The 18,609-nt window shown below is 45.4% G+C and overlaps 1 protein-coding gene across 1 annotated transcript in view; it reads right to left on the reverse strand.

Moving 5' to 3' along the window:
* Positions 1–8,377: 8,377 nt before the first annotated feature.
* The window catches only part of FLI1 (Fli-1 proto-oncogene, ETS transcription factor), a 115,140-nt gene continuing 104,908 nt past the window's right edge, over positions 8,378–18,609 (reverse strand). Inside the window, exons 6-9 of the mRNA XM_007129605.4 lie at positions 15,104–15,169; positions 13,356–13,415; positions 11,439–11,486; positions 8,378–10,374 (exon numbers count right to left, since the gene is read on the reverse strand). Coding sequence (XP_007129667.1) covers positions 9,845–10,374; positions 11,439–11,486; positions 13,356–13,415; positions 15,104–15,169 — 704 coding nt within the window. The 3' untranslated portion in view covers positions 8,378–9,844. The remainder of the gene's footprint in view (positions 10,375–11,438; positions 11,487–13,355; positions 13,416–15,103; positions 15,170–18,609) is intronic.

Below are 18,609 nucleotides of genomic sequence, written 5' to 3' on the forward strand. Positions count from 1 at the left end.
AAAAAAAAAAAAAAAAAAAAAAAAAAAAGAAATATGTGTATAGACATAGAAATAACTATAGATATAAATGTCTATGCATATGAGACGGTTAATTTCATGTCATCTTTTTAAAAATAAATTTATTTATTCAATTTATTTATTTGTTGGCCGTATTAATATTCCATTGTATATATGTACTATATCTTCTTTATCCATTCCTCTGTCACTGGACATTTAGGTTGTTTCCATGTCTTAGGTATGGTAAATAGCTAGCACACAATTTTAAAATGTCATTTTCTCCATCTATCCCCCATTCCCAACTAGCTCCTAACTTGTAGTCTTTCTAGTTAATTTCCATCCGTTTCTCTCCTTTCTCTAACTGTTCTCCAATTCTGCACCGTGAAAAGTGCAGGTGTGTGTGTGTGTGTGTGTGTGTGCGCATGCCCTTTTGTGCACACACACACACACACATTTGGACGTGAGAATGCAGAGACAGGCAAAAACCACAAGTTAATGAATCTTGTAATCCCTTGTCCCCACCCACGTCCACCACATACACATATCAATGAGATACATGCAGTCTTCACTGTGTGTTCATGGATCTTCCCTTTTTCCACTTTCCTTCCTTTCCCTCTTTCCTTTTCCTTTCTTCCCCTTTCCTTCCCATCCTGAAGTATTTTTTCCTGAGGCCACAAGTGGAGCAGAGCAAGGTAAGTATCAGTGCAGTGGTGTCAGGGCCTGAATGGGGCACCAGAAGGAGTATCCTGGAGTGTGGTGTTTGTGCCCGAGCGGAGTAAAGAGAGCATCCATGGGGGGGACAGGGATGCAGCTGTCACAGCAGTCAGGTTTGAGCGGGTTGAGGGTGGAGTCCCAGATAGGAGGGAGTCCCAGCCAGACAGTCCCAGGCCTGTCCCAGGATGTCAGAGCTTGAATGGGGAGAGGAAGGCATCCATATGGAGGCGTGGCCTGGTGTAGGGTACGGAGGGTGCCCATGCAGCGGGGTGGCCAGGATGGGAATTGAGAACCACAGCAGGGTTCACGTGGGGAAGGGGTGGGGTGCAGCAGAGATAGGAGACTGGTTACATGCAGAAAGATTGATAAGTAAGTGTATATATTATGCGTAATGGAAACCATGTTTCTCATTGTCGAACAAGAGAATAACAAATGTGGGAAGGGAAAAAAACTGGGGTGGGTCTTGTGGTGTTAGATTGGAAATAGATGCATCTGAGTCAACTCCAGGCTTTTGAAATATGTGTATTGGGCTTCCCTGGTGGCGCAGTGGTTGGGAGTCCACCTGCCGATGCAAGGGACATGGGTTCGTGCCCCGGTCCGGGAGGGTCCCACGTGCCGTGGAGCGGCTGGGCCCGTGGGCCATGGCCGCTGAGCCTGCGCGTCCAGAGCCTGTGCTCCGCAACGGGAGAGGCCACAACAGTGAGAGGCCCACCTAGCACCAAAAAAAAAAAAAAAAAAAAAAAAAAAAAAAAAGAAATATGTGTATAGACATAGAAATAACTATAGATATAAATGTCTATGCATATGAGACGGTTAATTTCATGTCATCTTTTTAAAAATAAATTTATTTATTCAATTTATTTATTTGTTGGCCGTATTGGGTCTTCGTTGCTGCGCACAGGCTTTCTCTAGTTGCGGTGAGCAGGGGCCACTCTTCTCTGCGGTGCACAGGCTTCTCGTTACGGTGGCTTCTCTTGTTGCGGAGCACGGGCTCTAGGTGCGCAGGCTTCAGTAGTTGTGGCGCTCGGGCTTAGTAGTTGTGGCTCACGGGCTATAGAGTGCAGGCTCAGTAGTTGTGGCGCATGGGCTTAGTTGCTCCACGGCATGTGGGATCTTCCCGGACCAGGGCTCGAACCCGTGTCCCCTGCATTGGCAGGCGGATTCTTAACCACTGCACCACCGGGGAAGAACCATGTATCATCTTGGTTGGGCTAAGAAATGCCCAGATAGCTGGCAAAATATTATTTCCAGGTGTGAATGTGAGGGTGTTTCTGGGAGAGATTTGCATTTGAAACAGTAAACTGAGTAAAGAAGATCCCCCCACGCCAAGGTAGGTGGGCGCCATCCAATCCAGAGAGGAACTGAGTGAAGCCAAAAGGGGGAGGAAGGGTGAATTCTTTCCCTGCTTGAGCTGAGATGTCCACCTTCTTCTGCCCTCAGACATTGGTGCTCCTTGTTCTTGGGTTTCCACAGTCAGACTGGGACTTACACCACTGGCCTTGCCCACCCATCATTCTCAAGCCTTTAGACTCACTTGGACTGAATTACACTATGGTTCTTGAGCTTGCAGGCAGCAGACTGTGGGTCTTCTTGGCCTCCTTAATTGTGTGAGCCAATTCCTATAATTAATCTCCTCTATCTATCTATCTATCTATTTCTATTTTCTTGGTTCTCTTTCTCTGGAGAACTCTGATTCACACAATGCATGTATGTACATAAAAGTCTAGGGCTTCCCTGGTGGCGCAGTGGTTGGGAGTCCGCCTGCCGATGCAGGGGACGCGGGTTCGTGCCCCGGTCCAGGAGGATCCCACGTGCCGCGGAGCGGCTGGGCCCGTGAGCCGTGGCCGCTGAGCCTGTGAGTCCGGAGCCTGTGCTCCGCAACGGGAGAGGCCACAACGGTGAGAGGCCCGCGTACCGTAAAACAAAACAAAAAAACAACAAAAAAAAGTCTATGTATGTATACATGATGTATATGCACATATACACAGAGGCTTCCTAGCTGTGTCCACCTGAGAGGTCTTGGGAGCAGCAACATTGCAATAGCAATGAGCACATCCAGCACCCTGATATTGGCTTCTAAATATCATTTTCCACTAAAAAGAACCAGTGCTATTTGGAGAAATGAATGACTCCAGAGCTGAAACAGGGAGCCCCAAATATGTAACTGGGGGAGAAAGCAAGAAAGGGCTCCAAGACTGAGGGGAACACGTCAAAGGACATGGAGGCCAGCTTGAATGATCTCCCATGGGGGCAATGTAATCATCAAAATAAATAATTGTAAGAACTGTCACACCCACTGAATAAAATAGGAAAACACCAGTCTTTAGAGATATAAATAAATGAATGAATTCATTGAAATCTGATGATGAATGGAATATTTACTTAATCTCAAAGTACCTCCCCACAAAATACTTATCAATTACAAAGGGGAAAAGAGGAACTTTACGGTGGAGAAGCCTGGCAGACACCATACCCTAATCACATCATCAAAAGCAACATCATCAATCCTGGGGTACACTGAAATCGTCAGAGGCAGGGAGAAGGCAGCAGCATCGACTCGGTGATGTCAGAGATGCCCAGGCTACATCTAATCATGAAACACCAGACAGCCCCAGGTTGAGGGCCATTCTGCAAAATAACTGGCCTATAATATTCAAAGTTGTCAAGAGTCCTGGACGTTAGGGAAAGTTGGGAGTGTCCCAGACTAAAGGTACGTGACAACTAAATGCGGTGTGATTCTGGATGAGATCCTTTTGCAAAAGACGAGACACAACAGGTCAACTAGTGAAGTGTGAGTGCTGCCTGAGGATTACGTGGTTGTTTGTCCACGTTCATTTTCTCAATGTCATGATTGTCCCAGATTACGTGGGAGAACGTTGTTGTTTTTAGGAAATACACACTCAGATATTTGGTGAGGATGGAGCATCAGGTTGGCAACTCACTCTCAAATGGTTCCCTAAAAATGTTCTTTGTGCAGTTCCAACTCTTCTGTACATTTGTGACTGTCTCAAGCTTTTGTAACTTTTTAAGTTAAAAAGGTGTATTTGCAGTATGTGAAAGAATGGAGGGGTACGATTTACTCCTCTGTCTTAGGATGAGAGAGAAGAGACCAGGACAGAGTTTTGAATGATAAAGAGGGACTGCCCATCAACCAAGACAGTATCTGGCATTTCTGTCGTTCTTTTCAACATACACAGCATTTTTACTTACAGTCTCATACTTAACTCCTGTCATAACATTGTGCGGTTGTAACTCTAATCCTCATTTTACAGATGGGAGTCAAGCTCAAAGACAGTAGTTATAATTAGGGAGGTGGAAATGCTGGGCTTATGTCCAGACCTCGCTGACTGCATCCCTGTTCTTTACGTATCCACTGAGCATATAGTTACTGACTAACTGCTGTGTGGTCAGAAAGGCAGCAAACGAAACAGAGGCTCTTCTCTCCCGGAGCTTACAGGCTCTTTGGGTCTGCAAAAAAGTCTGGATTCAAGCTTACTAGGCATAAAATCCCAGCTCCCAGCCTCTATTTCTTAGCTGATTTGAAAACCCAACACAGCAGTTCTGACAAAAGTGCATTTTTAGCATTCCTTCACAACAATCTCATTTTATTTGCAGCGTTCTGCAGCTTGGAAGCCTGGTCTGCTGGGCTTTAGGGGTACACAGAACCAGTGAAAGGCAGGAGGCCAAGTGGGGTGTGGCGAGAGCCGGGGATGGGGAAAATCCAATGTACTCCCCGCTTTTCACTCATTTGGAAAATGCCTTTCTGACTGTAAAACAAAACCTACACTGTATTGCACCCCCCAAACAGAGTGCTCACTGGTTACCAAGGACCGAATAAAAGTTCTTGGAGAAACCTAGCAAATACTAACAGGTAACAGTGATCTTATATATATATATAATATATATATATATATATATATACATTTTATATTATATACATGATTTTATTTATGCATATATACTTCCTGTACAGTATTTTGTAAAGGGTTTTCCATGTGTGTCATCTAATATCTCACAGGAACTCTTGCGGGAGGTATTACTCAGCTCCCCAGTTCATAGGTGCAGATAAGTTGCCCAGTAGGTGGAAGGGTCCGAATTTGAACCCAGGGCCTCTGGAGTTACATCCCTGCTCATTTATCTGCCTAAATTGCCTCTCTCCTCCCACTAAGAAAACACATGAGGTAACAGTTAAAATCCAGAGGGTTAGCTGAGCAATGGTAGGTGAGTGGTCTCCCTGGAAACTTTTTCTGTTTCCCCCTAGAGCTTTTAAGCTAAGTGTAAATTGACTATGAGCTTAGGAATTTACCAGCTCAGACAGACTGAAACAATTAGAGAGGAGGCCAAGTAAGAGTGAGAGAGGGAGACAGACCCCAGGCGTGTGAGCTGAGCAGACATTCCTTTTAAAAGCTTCCCTCCATCCCCTTTCTCAATTGGCTGAAACCCTAGAGGTTTGACTGGCTAAATCACTTCCTCTCACAAGTGTCCGTCCCCCAAGGGAGGCTGGGATTTGTAGTCTTGAAATTAGCCGACCTTTCAGAATCCTTCAGCCAGACTCCCTGGGTGAAGGAATGCAGTGTCGATTTCAGTGGCTTCTCTGTAGAAGGAAGTGGCCAGTGTGCTTTTTGCAAAACTCAAAGTCCGTCTTGGATAAGAAGAGTTGAAGCCTCTGTTTGTGCACCAGGACCCCGTCTCCTGCCCCCCATTCCAGGTCTTTACTGTCTCCCCTCTCCTTCCAAAGAGACTAAGCACCATTTATTGCCTCATCACTGCCGTTGATGAAAGGGAGACCTGGGGGTGGCGGGGAGCAGCTCCCCCACTAGATGTGGAGCAGGGCTCAGCAGCAGAAGAGCCTTGCCCAAGGGTTGCTTCCCAAAGTGGTACCTTTTCAATAGTTTCTAAGGTAACATGTTTACATAATGGGTGTTAATAATAGATTTTAGAGGAAGTAGAGTGTGAAACCAAGCCCCCAGAGACCACTTAAGGAAAGCACTGCATGTTGTTTTGTTTTGCTTTTTTCTAATTTCCTCACCAACCATTGCCTTGGCCTGGCAGCTCCTTGGCTTAGGGCAGTCAGATGTTCTTTTCAACCTGTGAGTTCTGGAACCTCATGTTCTCGTTTGGTCTAAACTAGTGATAACCTGTGTGAGGGCCCACACTTTATGCATTACTCATGGCCTAAATAAACATGGTACACATAGATGGTTCAGTTGCATGTACATGTCATTGGTTTAATAAAATAATGATCATTTTAGGTGTTATTACATTCCTAGTGGTCATTGACCATTAACAATGTTGTAAAACAACAGATTTGAAGATATAGCTTCCCGGGAGACGCAAGAGGGAGGAGATATGGGGATATATGTATATGTATAGCTGATTCACTTTGTTATACAGCAGCAACTAACACACCATTGTAAAGCAATTATACTCCAATAAAGATGTTAAAAAAAAAAAAGAAAATATAGCTTCCCTTGCATGGAGTCAACAATATTTTTTGGCACACACACACACACACACACACACACACACACACACACACACACAATATGACTGCCTGCTCAGAAGGGCTGTTGGGTAGCATCTTAAACTGTGGGGAAGACGATTTCCATTAGAACTGCCCACAGGCTTGCCATGCTCCTCTCTGCTTGGCGTGCCCTGTTTGTTAGACTGAATGCACTTCATGGCCTCGGTACAGAATGGTTGAGTGAGGGAAAGACTGGGCTAGCAGCCAGGATGGTGAAGATCCTGTTCGTCCTCTGTGATGAGTCAGCTGGCTGCCTTGGAGTAAGTTAGCAAACCCTAAATCTGAGTATTACAGGGACTGACTGCCAGCCCTCACTCCATACAAATGCTTCTAAGGAGGAAATGGTGTCCTGGTCCTGTTATGAGTGGACCAGCTTCCTAAATGTGGGATAAATCATGGGGGGATGAATTCTAGGGGCAATATTTGGTCAAAGTTCTAAGACCTTGTAAAGGTCTTAGCCAGTGCTTGAAGAGGGCATATTAAGAAAACCTCTTAAAAGGGTGACCTCCCCAGGGTCTCAGCATCCCATCCTTCTCACAGCAGTCAGAAGTACGTGCCTCTGTTTTCCCAAATGACTACTTAGCAGATTTCAAAATTGATGGGAAAATTACTTGGCTGAGAAAAAGATTTGCAAAAGAATCCAGCTAGACAATTCTTAAACATCCCTGGCCTTTATCGTTTCTCTTTCTATGCTTAGGCCACTTATATCAAATTTTTATTTTCTTCTTTCTTAGACGTCCACTAGAAAATCCATACAGGTGTATACATACATACTTATTCCTCTAAAGACTAACATTCTTATTGAGTGTTGACAGTGGGATATATGCAATACAATGAAAATAGGAAGAAACCATTAGAATTTCAGTTACAATTTATTTTTATATCACTCTTTAAACTTTTTAATTTTGTGTTTGTTTTATAAGGTAGATAATAATGTAACAGTTTTATATATGCTTTATAAATTAATGTGCATACATTGAGAATATTTGCTTATGTTTTTTAATGGCAGGGTGCAAGGTAAAAAAGTTAACTGGAACATATCTCCTTTCGTTTAGGTAGACAAATGGTCTAGAAGGTACTCACTGTCACCCAGGGAAGATTACAGGGTGACCGATGTTGTGAGTCTAATTTCTCACAACATCAAGGACTTTCCAAACCTCCTTCGTTTTCATTATAAAATAGAGGAAATGAAAATGAGCTAACTAACAGTGAAACGATTTGAGGCGGGTTTCTTCCTTGGGAAGAAAAAAGATCTTAAAAATCCGCATGGGCCATAAGCTCCTGGTACAGGACCAGAGGCAGCTGGGCCACCTGGTTCTCTGCTGGAGTATCAGGGGGATGGCCACTTGGGTTTGAGGTGCTCAGTAGATACAAGAGTGAAGTCCAACGGGTGAAGTCTATCCTGGATGGACCTGATTGCTTTGTTCTGGTTCTTGGACACAGACTATCCACGGCCTTGGCTGTCTACCTATAAAACCCTTTTAGGCTGGAGGAAGATTTAAATAATATTGTAAAAAATCTCTGCAAACATTATGCACAACGTGAAGGTTAATTTTAAGTATCAGTTTGACGGTGGCCAAGATTAAACAGTATTTCCGGGTATGTAAGTGAGGGTGTTTCTGAAGGAGATTAGCATTGAATGTGTGGACTCAGGAAGTAGACGCCCCTCTCCAACGCCGGCCAGAGCACCTCATCCAGTCACGGAAGGTCTGAAATAGAGCAAAGAGCAGAGGAGGAATTCCCCCCTGGCTCCCTGCTTGAGGTGGGACTTTTCTCCTGCCCTTGAACTGGGATTTACACCACCAGCTAGTTTCCCTGGTTGCCTAGAATTACACACCACCGGCTTTCCTGGGTGTCCAGCTTGCAGACCGCGGGACTTCTCAGCCTCTAGAATCACACGAGTCGAGTCCTCATAATAAATGTCCATATAAATCCCATTGGCTCTGTTTCTCTGGAGAACCCCGACTAATACCAACAACAATAAAAACCAAATTGATCCTATACTTTCTGCTGTATGTACATGTGAGAAAGTTTTCATGGTGCCAGAAAAGGTCAATAGGAAACTTCCCCTGGGAAAACCCTTGGACCTGAGGCGGGCAGGGGAGAGAATGTTGGTTGTAAATAAGAAAACGGTGTCCTCGGTTCTGAGAGAAAAAGGCACAATTTATTTAGTCAAATTTTTGTACAACATAGTCTTCATTGACAGTTGTCAGCTTAACACTTAATATAGTTTAAAAAAGTCAATGATTACCTGCAAAATTATATATATTTTAATATCTAAAAAATATATTGCATATATAAGGCAGGAAGATCCCTTGTATCCACAAGGGAAAGTTTGGTTGTTCTTTTCCAAGTTATGATTGCTGCAGTTCGGTTATTTACAAACATCTCCAAAGCAGGAACGGTTTAAAGAGTTTGCCTTGATTTACTTCTGCCCACTTGTTAAATAACAACACCAGTGATTCTCTTTCTAGTAAGTCAGTGACTTGAACGTCCTGTGTTCTCTTCCGCAATAAGTCACATTATGCTTTTTAAAAACCAGCTATAAAAAACATACAAATAGCCCAAATGTACAGATTGACAAAAGATGTACAAATTACATTTAAAAAAAAATAACGACTGATTTGATAGTAACATTGTATTTGTGACCGAGGTCAACTCGTTTCTTTACTCTTTTTCACTTTTTAATTATTTATTTTTAATACTGCGAGATATAGGAAAATAACTCTGCATAATTTATACAGTAAGTTGCCTTCTGGTTGGTGGACCCTGGACTGATCTGACAAGCGCACAGCACTTGCGAATCTGTTTGTGTTTAGAAATCCCTAGGACTTTTCAAAGTTCTGGGACCCACTGTCATTATTTAAAAAAAAAAAAAAGTTATTTAACTCTCTGGCTTTCAGGAATGTCTGCATTTGCATTAACATTTCTTAGTTCATATCTTGACTATTTCCAGAGAGAATGGTCAGCCTAGTGCATATTTACTGCCCACTGAGAAAGATTTTGCAATGCCCGTGGCTTCTTAAATACACACTTGTTATTTCTCTGAAATTCCAGTTGGGTGAAAACTTCACTAGCCTTACAACCAATGTTCCAGTTTGCTATCCACTGAGTTAGGTCTTCCTAAGATAAGATGATAAGCTTCCTGCCTCTATTTTCACTAAGTCTCAAACCAGAGCATAACTGGTTAAGTCCATGATTCTTTATCATATGAACCCTTCAAGGTCCAAGATGAGACCCGTGTGTCGATAAGTAACTGCTTTGGTCCTAAAAATATAAATCTACAGTTTCTTTCCCAGAACCATGACACAACTATTCCAGTAATCTAAATATTCAACTCGTAGGCTGACAGGAGATTGAGACTCCCAACTGGCATACTGGCCCATGGAATTATCCATCTCTTTGTTCAAGGTAGAGGAAGCAGGAGTTACCAACGTTAAAAAAAAAAAAAAAAAAAAAAAAGAATCGTTTTTAAAGAACAGGTACAAGTACAAGGTTCTATCCAACAAGAAAGAGCATCCAGTTTCGTTTTCTCTTCAAGGCCACGTATGTCCAACAAGAAGTGTGAGGAAGGGGACTTCAGCGAGAAGGCCACCGGTGATGAAGCGTCTAGTAGTAGCTGCCTAAGTGTGAGGGCACGTGGGTGTTTGGGTGGCGGGGGACATTGGGGTTGGGGTAGATGCCACCCGTGGGGGAGGTCCAGTACTGTGACGCTGCCCCAAAGAGGCTAGAGGAAGTGACCGGCATGGAGGACGGGGGCGGAGGGACAAAGTTCACCTTCTGCTGGTGGGTGTGGTAGGAGGGCATGTAGGAGATATCCGAAGGGTACTTGTACATGGACGACTCGGTGGGATGTGGCTGCAGAGCCTGGGCGATGCCGTGGAAGTCAAATTTGTAGGCATACCTCTTGCCGTGCACTTTGGTCATAATGTTTTTATCGTAGTAGTATCGGAGGGCTCGGCTCAGCTTGTCATAATTCATGTTGGGTTTGCTCTTCCGCTCTCCCCAGCGCCTGGCCACCTCATCGGGGTCCGTCATTTTGAACTCCCCGTTGGTCCCCTCCCAGGTGATGCAGCTGGCGTTGGCGCTGTCCGACAGTAACTCCAGAAGGAACTGCCACAGCTGGATCTGCCCGCTCCCTGCAGGCAGCGAGGCAGACGGGAGGAAACAGAGGCTCAGCCTGGGAAGTCAGAACCTAGTTTCCTAAGCGCAAGGGTCCTCTCACCCTGGATAAGAATGCCTTGGTTTCTTTTTACGGTCAGAACCCCCTGGCCCCTGACACTGGCGTGATCAGCAGGGTTAGATGGTAAGATAATCCGCCCCGGGCCAGGTGACATTTGCCCAGAACCAGCTGTGTGGTTTTGGGCCAGCCACTCCCCACCCTTCTGGGCAAGATGCTGACTCTCTTCCTCTATAAAGGCCTAAATCACTGTCTTCTTTTTACTCAGTGCTGAAGTCCCTCAGAGTCCCGGGGGGAAGGTGTGACAACGCTTTAGGCTGATGGGACCTGGACTGCTCCTTAGCCCTCGTGCTTGGCTCTTGGCTCTAAGTTCTACAGAGAAGAACTTGGGCAGAGAGAAAACAAGAGGAGAGGGAGCTGGCGCCTTCCCAGCCTTCTGAGCAGGAACGGCCTGGAGACACGGACGGCAGGAGTTCCCTGGGTGCCCGTCTCACTATTGCAAGGGCCTATTAGCTCACACAGGAGGTGAGTTTCGTTTAGAACTCGCTTGAGAGTTAGTTTAATCACAAACCCTTAAAATACACTGTCAAGTTTATTTTAGCTGCAACCTCTTTCACGTAGCCAGATAACGCTGCACTACTTTCTGAAGTCAAGACTAAAGCGCCTTTGGAATACGTATTCACTTGTGTGAGGAAGATTGCCGTGAGCTGGCTGGAACTGTTTCCTGGTTCCCCCACCCCCCATGTCTCCCTACTGAAACTTATCTCAACCTCAGTGCAGATACACAGGGCTAAAATGTTTGTTGTCCAGAAGCATCTTCAGCTAACGGACATTATCACCACCATGGCAAGTCCTGTCCTCTCCTGTGTGCACCAGAGAAACAGGGGTCGAACATTTCAAGGAAAGAAGTACATGCTACTCCCAGGTCAGGTGTCTGAACTGAGGACACCTAAGAGGTCCCTGTGACCTCACAAAGCTATGGAACTTTCTGGAAGACGACCTCTCAGGTCAAAGGAAACTCACCGGGATTGGCTAGGCGACTGCTGGTCGGGCCCAGGATCTGATATGGATCTAAGGAAACAAGAAAGGAAATTTGCTTCACTGTTATTAAAAATATAGAAACAACAGCATTAACGATGACAATACCCCAAGGGTTTACACTTTTATTTCAATATCATAGGAAAGGCTGATTTCAGAAAACTGCACTGCCTTTTTTTGCAGACCTCAAGGATCTTGACCAGTTACGGTCTTTATCCCCGTAATTACAGAAACAACGTGAAATAGTATCATTTTTTCATACTTGGTGTCTAAAATTTGTAGGTAATGCTGTCATTACCTAAAACAGAATAGTAAAACCACTTGGAAGGGAGCTAGCTAAGATTCAATTGTCATGTATAAGGTGAAGTATGGCTTATTAAATGGGCTTAAAGAAGTCTAATGATGACTGGACTTTAATAGCTCTAACTATTACTGACAACTTTACATGTCTCTCTTTTTCTAATGTAGCAGAAACACATGCCCAGAAATCAAGCAGCCTGGGTTCTAGCCCAGCAAAGTTATAAACTAAATAACTCATTGGACAATCTCTGGGTATCGGTTTTCTCATCTGCAAAATGATGGGTTGGGTTCCTGGATTCCCCAGTTCCCTTCTAATATAACCTTCTCTGATTTTAAGCTTGGAAATGTCAACACCAACCAGAATTTGGATTTTAGCTATAAAATGATATTCTTAATATCTCAGTTTACTTGAAACTTATGTGATTGTTTAGCCATAAAAGAAATCTTTGCAATATTGACTTATGTGAGGTTTATCTTCTTTTTTTCAGGCGAGGGAATCACGGTAGAGAGCTGGATCGCAACTTGGCCATGCTATCGTACATTTGATACTTCACAATTTTCATAATTATAATTTTAAAAATCGACATGATTTTGGGGGTTTTGCTTACAACCACAAATTAACTTGAAGAGTCCTTAAGCCCTCTTAGTCTACCCCTTTTTATCCACACGGTATGACAACTAAAATATTTTGGGCAGGTAATGTCTAATTTCGTTGCTGTTGGGGATTCTTTAAATCCCCTATGTCAAGTCCTCTCTGTCTGACTTCTGTTTCACAGTCAGCAAGTTCTCAGCCTTCCTGAGGAAATGTAGGTCAACTTTCTCTCGCTTATCTTCAGTGGAGATGGAAAACAATGTCTGTCTATCCCAAAGCAGTGGCTTGTTTGGAGCTCACTCTTAGCTGTGTCTCACAGAGAAGACCAAGCTGGGCTTGGAAGGGGCACAACAGCTGTCTTCAGATACATGAAGGACCTTCACAGAGAATGGGAGGAAGACCTCTCCTGAGGGCAAACTGGGAAGCTTGAATGGAAGATACAGGGAGGGGGACGTTGGCTCACATGGTGGAATTGTGCCTGGCCAGATAGTGATCTCCCCGTTGCTGTAGGTATTCAAGTGGAGGTGAGGTAATCATAAGACTGAGATGCTACAGGAGGATGTTGTAGACCTAGATGTCTCTAGGTTCCCTTCCCATACTAAGAGTCTCCAATTCCATGGTTTTAACAGTTCCTCTGCCTTAATTGTTAAGTAGATCCACCACAGGGAACGTTTGGTCAAGCAACTTGAGAGTCTGGGATGGTAGCTCTAGTTCTCCCATAAACCAGCCATGTAGCTTTTTGAGAATCACTTCACTTCTTTGGGCCTCAGTTTCTTTATTTTACAACATGAGGCATTTTAATCTTTAGGTTCCTTTCACCTCTGATATTCCACGAGTTTCTATGTGATTCCAGTGTCAGGTACCCAATCCACAGATCTATTATAGTGTCAAATATAGGATTCTATGAAAGACACAAATGTCGTATATTGTCTAAATCCTCCTCCGCTGACCATGTGGGATCAAGGGCCACATAGGAAGCAAAGGGGGGTCCGCACATCATGGACAGGTACCTGGTTGGGGCCGCTGTTCAGTATTCTTACTCATTGTTTGTGCTCCTGCAAGGGGGGGACCTGCAGCAAGAAGAGAAATACGGTAAGTGGGGCCATTCTCCACGAGGGGAGGGGAACACCTCGTCCAACGCCCCCCCCCGGAAGGAGGACAAATGTGCTTTTCATTCATTCATTCGCTCACGCTACTCCTTTATTCATTCTATTTTATAAATATTTATCCAGAATCTACTCTGTGCTGGCACTGCTCTCGATACTAGAGAACCCAGCACTGAACCAGTGGTTCCTGCTAGAACTTACGTTTTAATGGGGAGACAATGATAAACGGCAGTAAGTATGTAGAAGAGCATGTCTAATGGTATCGGGGCTGCGGATTTCATTTTTAATGAAAATTTAGAAAGGACCTGAACGAGAAAGTGACATTTGAGCACAGGTCACCTGCTCCTGCGTTTCCATGTTGGTGAGCTCCCCTCTGTGGCATCTCTTTAAAACATTGAGGTCTATCTCCCTGGCATCTTTGCGCCCCCTTCCTTTCCTTTCCAGACTTATTTCCCTTCGTGCATCCTAAACCCCAGGAACCCAAGTCCTCCTGACTGTCAGACATGTCAACCTTGATGTCTTTCCCCGGCCCCGCCTCTCCTGGGAGACCCAGTCCTTCCCACCACTGCGGGTCCAAATCCTGCCTCTCCTTGCAGAGCCAAATCATATGGCCCCAGGTCCACCTGGCCTTCCTGAGACCGCCCGGAGGGAAAGAGTTATATGCGTGCATGACTCCTCTCCCCTGCTTGAGAGATTGGTCCACGTCTGATTCAACACTGTGTACCCCACAGGGCCAAGGGCTGGGGGCAGGGTAAACAAATAATGCATATTATTAAAAGGGATGGTGGTTAATGCTGGCATTAGTTTTTAGTCCCAACCTCTTTCTTGAAAGAATTCCCTTCACCATCCATTTCTGTGCTTGATATTTTACTTCCTAGAGATAGCAAGATTGACACATTCTGGGTCAGGACCATATGAGTCAGTCTTTTCCGCTACTCCCTTAATGGGAGATTTTGGGTCAGATTTCAACACAACTGGATGTGTCAGACCCCTACCATCCCCTCATCACGTTATCCTCCCTCTCAGCCTTTCATGAAATTGGGGTAGCGATGTTGGTATAACTACATCTTGACAATTAGAAAAGCAAAGCCATAGAGGGTCCTTATCATAACTTAAATGACAGAGTCCGAATCTGGTGATTTTTCATTCATACAGACCTTGTCATGAGAGAAACCTTCCAACTTCAAAAATTCTAAAGCCAAAAGCAATGAAACAAAGCTCATAGGTCTGAGTGAAAGTCCCATATCCTTCCAGGACTAGGTATCACTGACAGGTCCTACATTGGCAATTAATTTTTTTTTTTTTTTTTTTTTTTTTTTACGGTACGCGGGCCTCTCACCGCTGTGGCCTCTCCCGTTGCGGAGCACAGGCTCCGGACGCGCAGGCTCAGCGGCCACGGCTCACGGGCCCAGCCGCTCCGCGGCATGTGAGATCTTCCCGGACAGGGGCACGAACCCGTGTCCCCTGCATCGGCAGGCGGACTCCCAACCACTGCGCCACCAGGGAAGCCCTTGGCAATTAATTTTGATGGCCATTCAAAAAGCAGGAAAACAAAATGCTCACTCCCATCTTCCTTTATCTTATGACCCTGTTCTCCACCCCGTCCTCAGAAAAAGGTTTTCTTCCCAAAGAATAAAGTGACGTGTACTTACTTTTGTTGAGGCCAGAATTCATGTTATTGCCCCATCCTCCTCTCCTGACTGAGTCATAGGAAGGGTCTAATGGAAAAAACAAATAGAGGTACATCAGCATCTCCTGCTCTTTAGAAAGGTTGCATGAAGATTATCGTTTAGTGACCTGGAGAATTCTGCAATAACTTTTCAAGCATCACTAAATTCCAGAAGTGTACTCTTCCCCTGGGGCAAAGGGGAATGAATGGAAGGAACATACTGATTGGGAGCCCAAGTAATGGAAAGAACGCTGAATTTGAAGTCATAGGGCTGGTTCAAATTCTGTCCTTCCACCATTTGTTGTGAGACCTTGGAAGAATCCAGACATCCTTGGGCCTCAATTTTTTAAAATATGGAAAGAAAAATTTACATGATTTACCTACCTTACAGGGTTGTGCTGATGTTATCAACGGAATACTTGTGTCCCTTGTGCAAATTCATACATTGATGTCTGATCCCCCCAGTGGGATGGTATTGGGAGGTGGGGGTCTTGGGAGGTAATTAAGTCATGAGGGTGGAGCCTCCATGAATGGGATTAGTGCCCTTATAAGAAGAGGTCACAGAGGTATAGCATGTCTGCCTGCTTCCTGCCATATGAGGGCACAAAAAGAAATCAGGTGTCTGCATTCCAAGAGGGAGCTCTCACCAGAACCTGACCATGCTGGCACCCTGACCTCAGACTTCCAACCTCCAGCAGTGTGAGAAGTTTGTTTCTTTTGTTTGTAAACCACCCAGCCTATGGCACTTTGTTACAGCAGCCAGAACGGATGAAGACAGGTAATGATCAAATGAGATGGCATATGTGAAGCATCTTATAAGGCATTCTACAAATATCATCTAAGTTTAAGCAAGAAAAAAATGTCCGAAGCTGTATAGCAAAGCCCTTTAAGCAGCTCTGGAGAGATGGGTCGCGTCCAGATTAAAGGCTCACGGGCAGACTGTCTCACAGCCCCGGCCGTGAGGACCCTGGTGGCGGCTCCAACCCCTCACTCCAGCACACTGATGCTGTGGGCACGTCTGGGCTCTCCTCGGCCTCTCATGCTTTTTTGTTGATAGTGAAGAGGGCTGGGTAATGACCACAGAGAAAGGAGAAAGGCCAGAGGTGTGGCTGGAACCAGAAACGAGGGGCTGGAGAGATGCTTCCTGCCTGGAAGTGCAGAGAGGTTTCCAGATGGCCTTGGCGGACCCTCCATTGACATGGAACATTCGCGATCCCAACCCATTTCTTGAAAGAATACACATGCCTCCCTAACCCTGTTCAGAAATTGCTTAACCGACTGGCTGGAAACATCCTCTTTTCCTTTCTCATGGTGTGAGTCCCATTGAGACACGGAGCAGAAATAGCAGAAGAGCTTAAGGATACAGAATGATGACTTTCAAAGTCTTTCCATGGACAACAAAGACACCATAAAAAAACATCTGAACAAATGGAGCACAAACCTCATCAAACAACGGTCAGGCGGGGTGAAACGCAAACCATCCCCCTCCACCCCTTCTGAGCCTCTCAAACGAATTGGAATAAGAACTGCAAAGACGGACCGGCTGGTCCCATGGCTTGTTCTTGTTGTTTCTGGCTAAGAAGAACCAAAAGACAGGAATGATTTCCTTGTGGAAAAATCCACGTGCGGATGCACATTCCTCCTGGCTCTGGAAAAGCCAGTGTAGTTTTAAAATTACAGTCTTTAGCAATTGGCATGAAAAGCAAAACAGAAAGTGAGGGGATGCAGATGGGAGGAAGGGGAGGGAAGGGGGCAAAAGAGAGACAAAGCTCGGCTCGTCTGAGTCGTCTGTTTTTATTTTTCTTTGACTTTTTTTTTTTTCACAAATCCTCCTGCAAATAGATTCTTGTGCTTGCTTAAAAACAAAATAAAACAAGAACAAACAGAGAACCTAAGTTGTTTTCAAGCTGGGGATGCGGTTGTAGGTTCTCATGGGTATCTTCTGGGCTGTCCTGCAGGGGTCTGCAGAGTGTGTACGAGGCTGGAGTATCCTCGAGGAAAGGCCGGGTTCTTCCAAGATTTCTCTTTGGTGGAGGGGGATGCTGGTTAGGCCTCCAGCAATTTATCTGGGACTGATTTCTGCCATGTATTGTGTGTTTGGCTATACAGTGGATGTGAATGAATATGACACAAGTCCCCAGGGCTTGCCTTTAAATAGGAGACGATAACAGATTGTGAAGAAATACAGCTCGTGTACCAAAGGAGTGCTGGAGATACTGGGGGTGAAGGAGGGAGAAGCTAGTGTGACTGGGTCTGGGGTGACTTGAGCGAGGCCTCTTTGGGGAGGAGAGAGCGCTCATCCCAGGCGGGCATACGGCGGAAGTGAGCGGTGAGATGCGAACATGTCGGATGCGGGGAACCACGCGTGGGGCTGTGGGACTGCAGCGGGGGGACACGGAAGAGAGGGCCGAGGCCAGGTTCATGGCCAGGTCCACGACCACTCAGCCAGCTTAAATGGCTCTGGGTTACAGGCCATGGAAACCAGGAGAGGCTTGGGGCAGGTGCCAATACCATGAACCCAGGGTGTAGTGGAGAGTGCAGCTCGTGGTGATGTGTAGGATGGATGGATGGGGTGGGTGCCGGGGGAAGGAGATGAATCTAGCAGGAACGGAACAGAAAGTGGAATAGAAAGTGACAAATTCATGAAAGAGAAAAAGCAAATCGCTAAGTTCCAGGAATTGGTGTGTGTTATCTGAAGTTCTGACTTGACTTCTGACTTACTGCACTGATAATATCTCTGACTCAGAGTTTTCTAATCAGCGTTTCTTCTCAATCCTTAGTTTACCGGAGGCTTCCATCCTCTCTTCCATCTTCTCTAAAACTATGTTATATTCGTTCAGAAGAACCTTTTTTCTTAGTCCAAATTATGGCTTTGGCTATAGTTATCCTTGACTTCTTGCCAACTTTTCCTCCTATTCTTTTATCCTAGCTCTGGGGGCACTGCAGACAGGCAAAAGTTAGAGAATGCTTGGAAGACTTCCCTCTAACCAACAGAGGGCGGGTGGTGGCTGGATTTTTCTCTGAGTGCCCAATCATGTTGGAAGTTGATGCTTTATCAGAGAAGTGTCTGGCAGCCCCATCTTTCCCGTGATGCCTTGGGGGTGGGGTGGGGAGCCTGACCGGGAGGACTTTCGAGGTCCCAACCACCCTTAAAGTCCCCTAGTAGGTGAAAAAAGCAAGGGACAGAAACAGAGATGCCACCAGCAATCAGCCTGAACTGTGTCCTCCTGTGGAGTTAACAGAGCAATAAACAGCAGCGGGCCGTGCTGTGAGCGGGCGTCTTTATCCAAGGGTCCCGAGCAGAGTGTAGAATCAGAGCAGCAAAGACCACAAGCCTCCCTCCCATGTGCTCTTTCATTCCTACCCACTTGCATGGAAAATCCTGCCACTGGCACCTGAGTCTACAAAGGACACCTGGGTCCATTTGCTGGGGAGTTTAACAAACGCTCTCTGTGGGCCCTGGGGTTTGTGGGGTCATCTCCTGAATGG

Source organism: Physeter macrocephalus, chromosome 16 (genome assembly GCF_002837175.3).
Source record: "Physeter macrocephalus isolate SW-GA chromosome 16, ASM283717v5, whole genome shotgun sequence".
Taxonomy (NCBI): Eukaryota; Metazoa; Chordata; class Mammalia; order Artiodactyla; family Physeteridae; genus Physeter; species Physeter macrocephalus.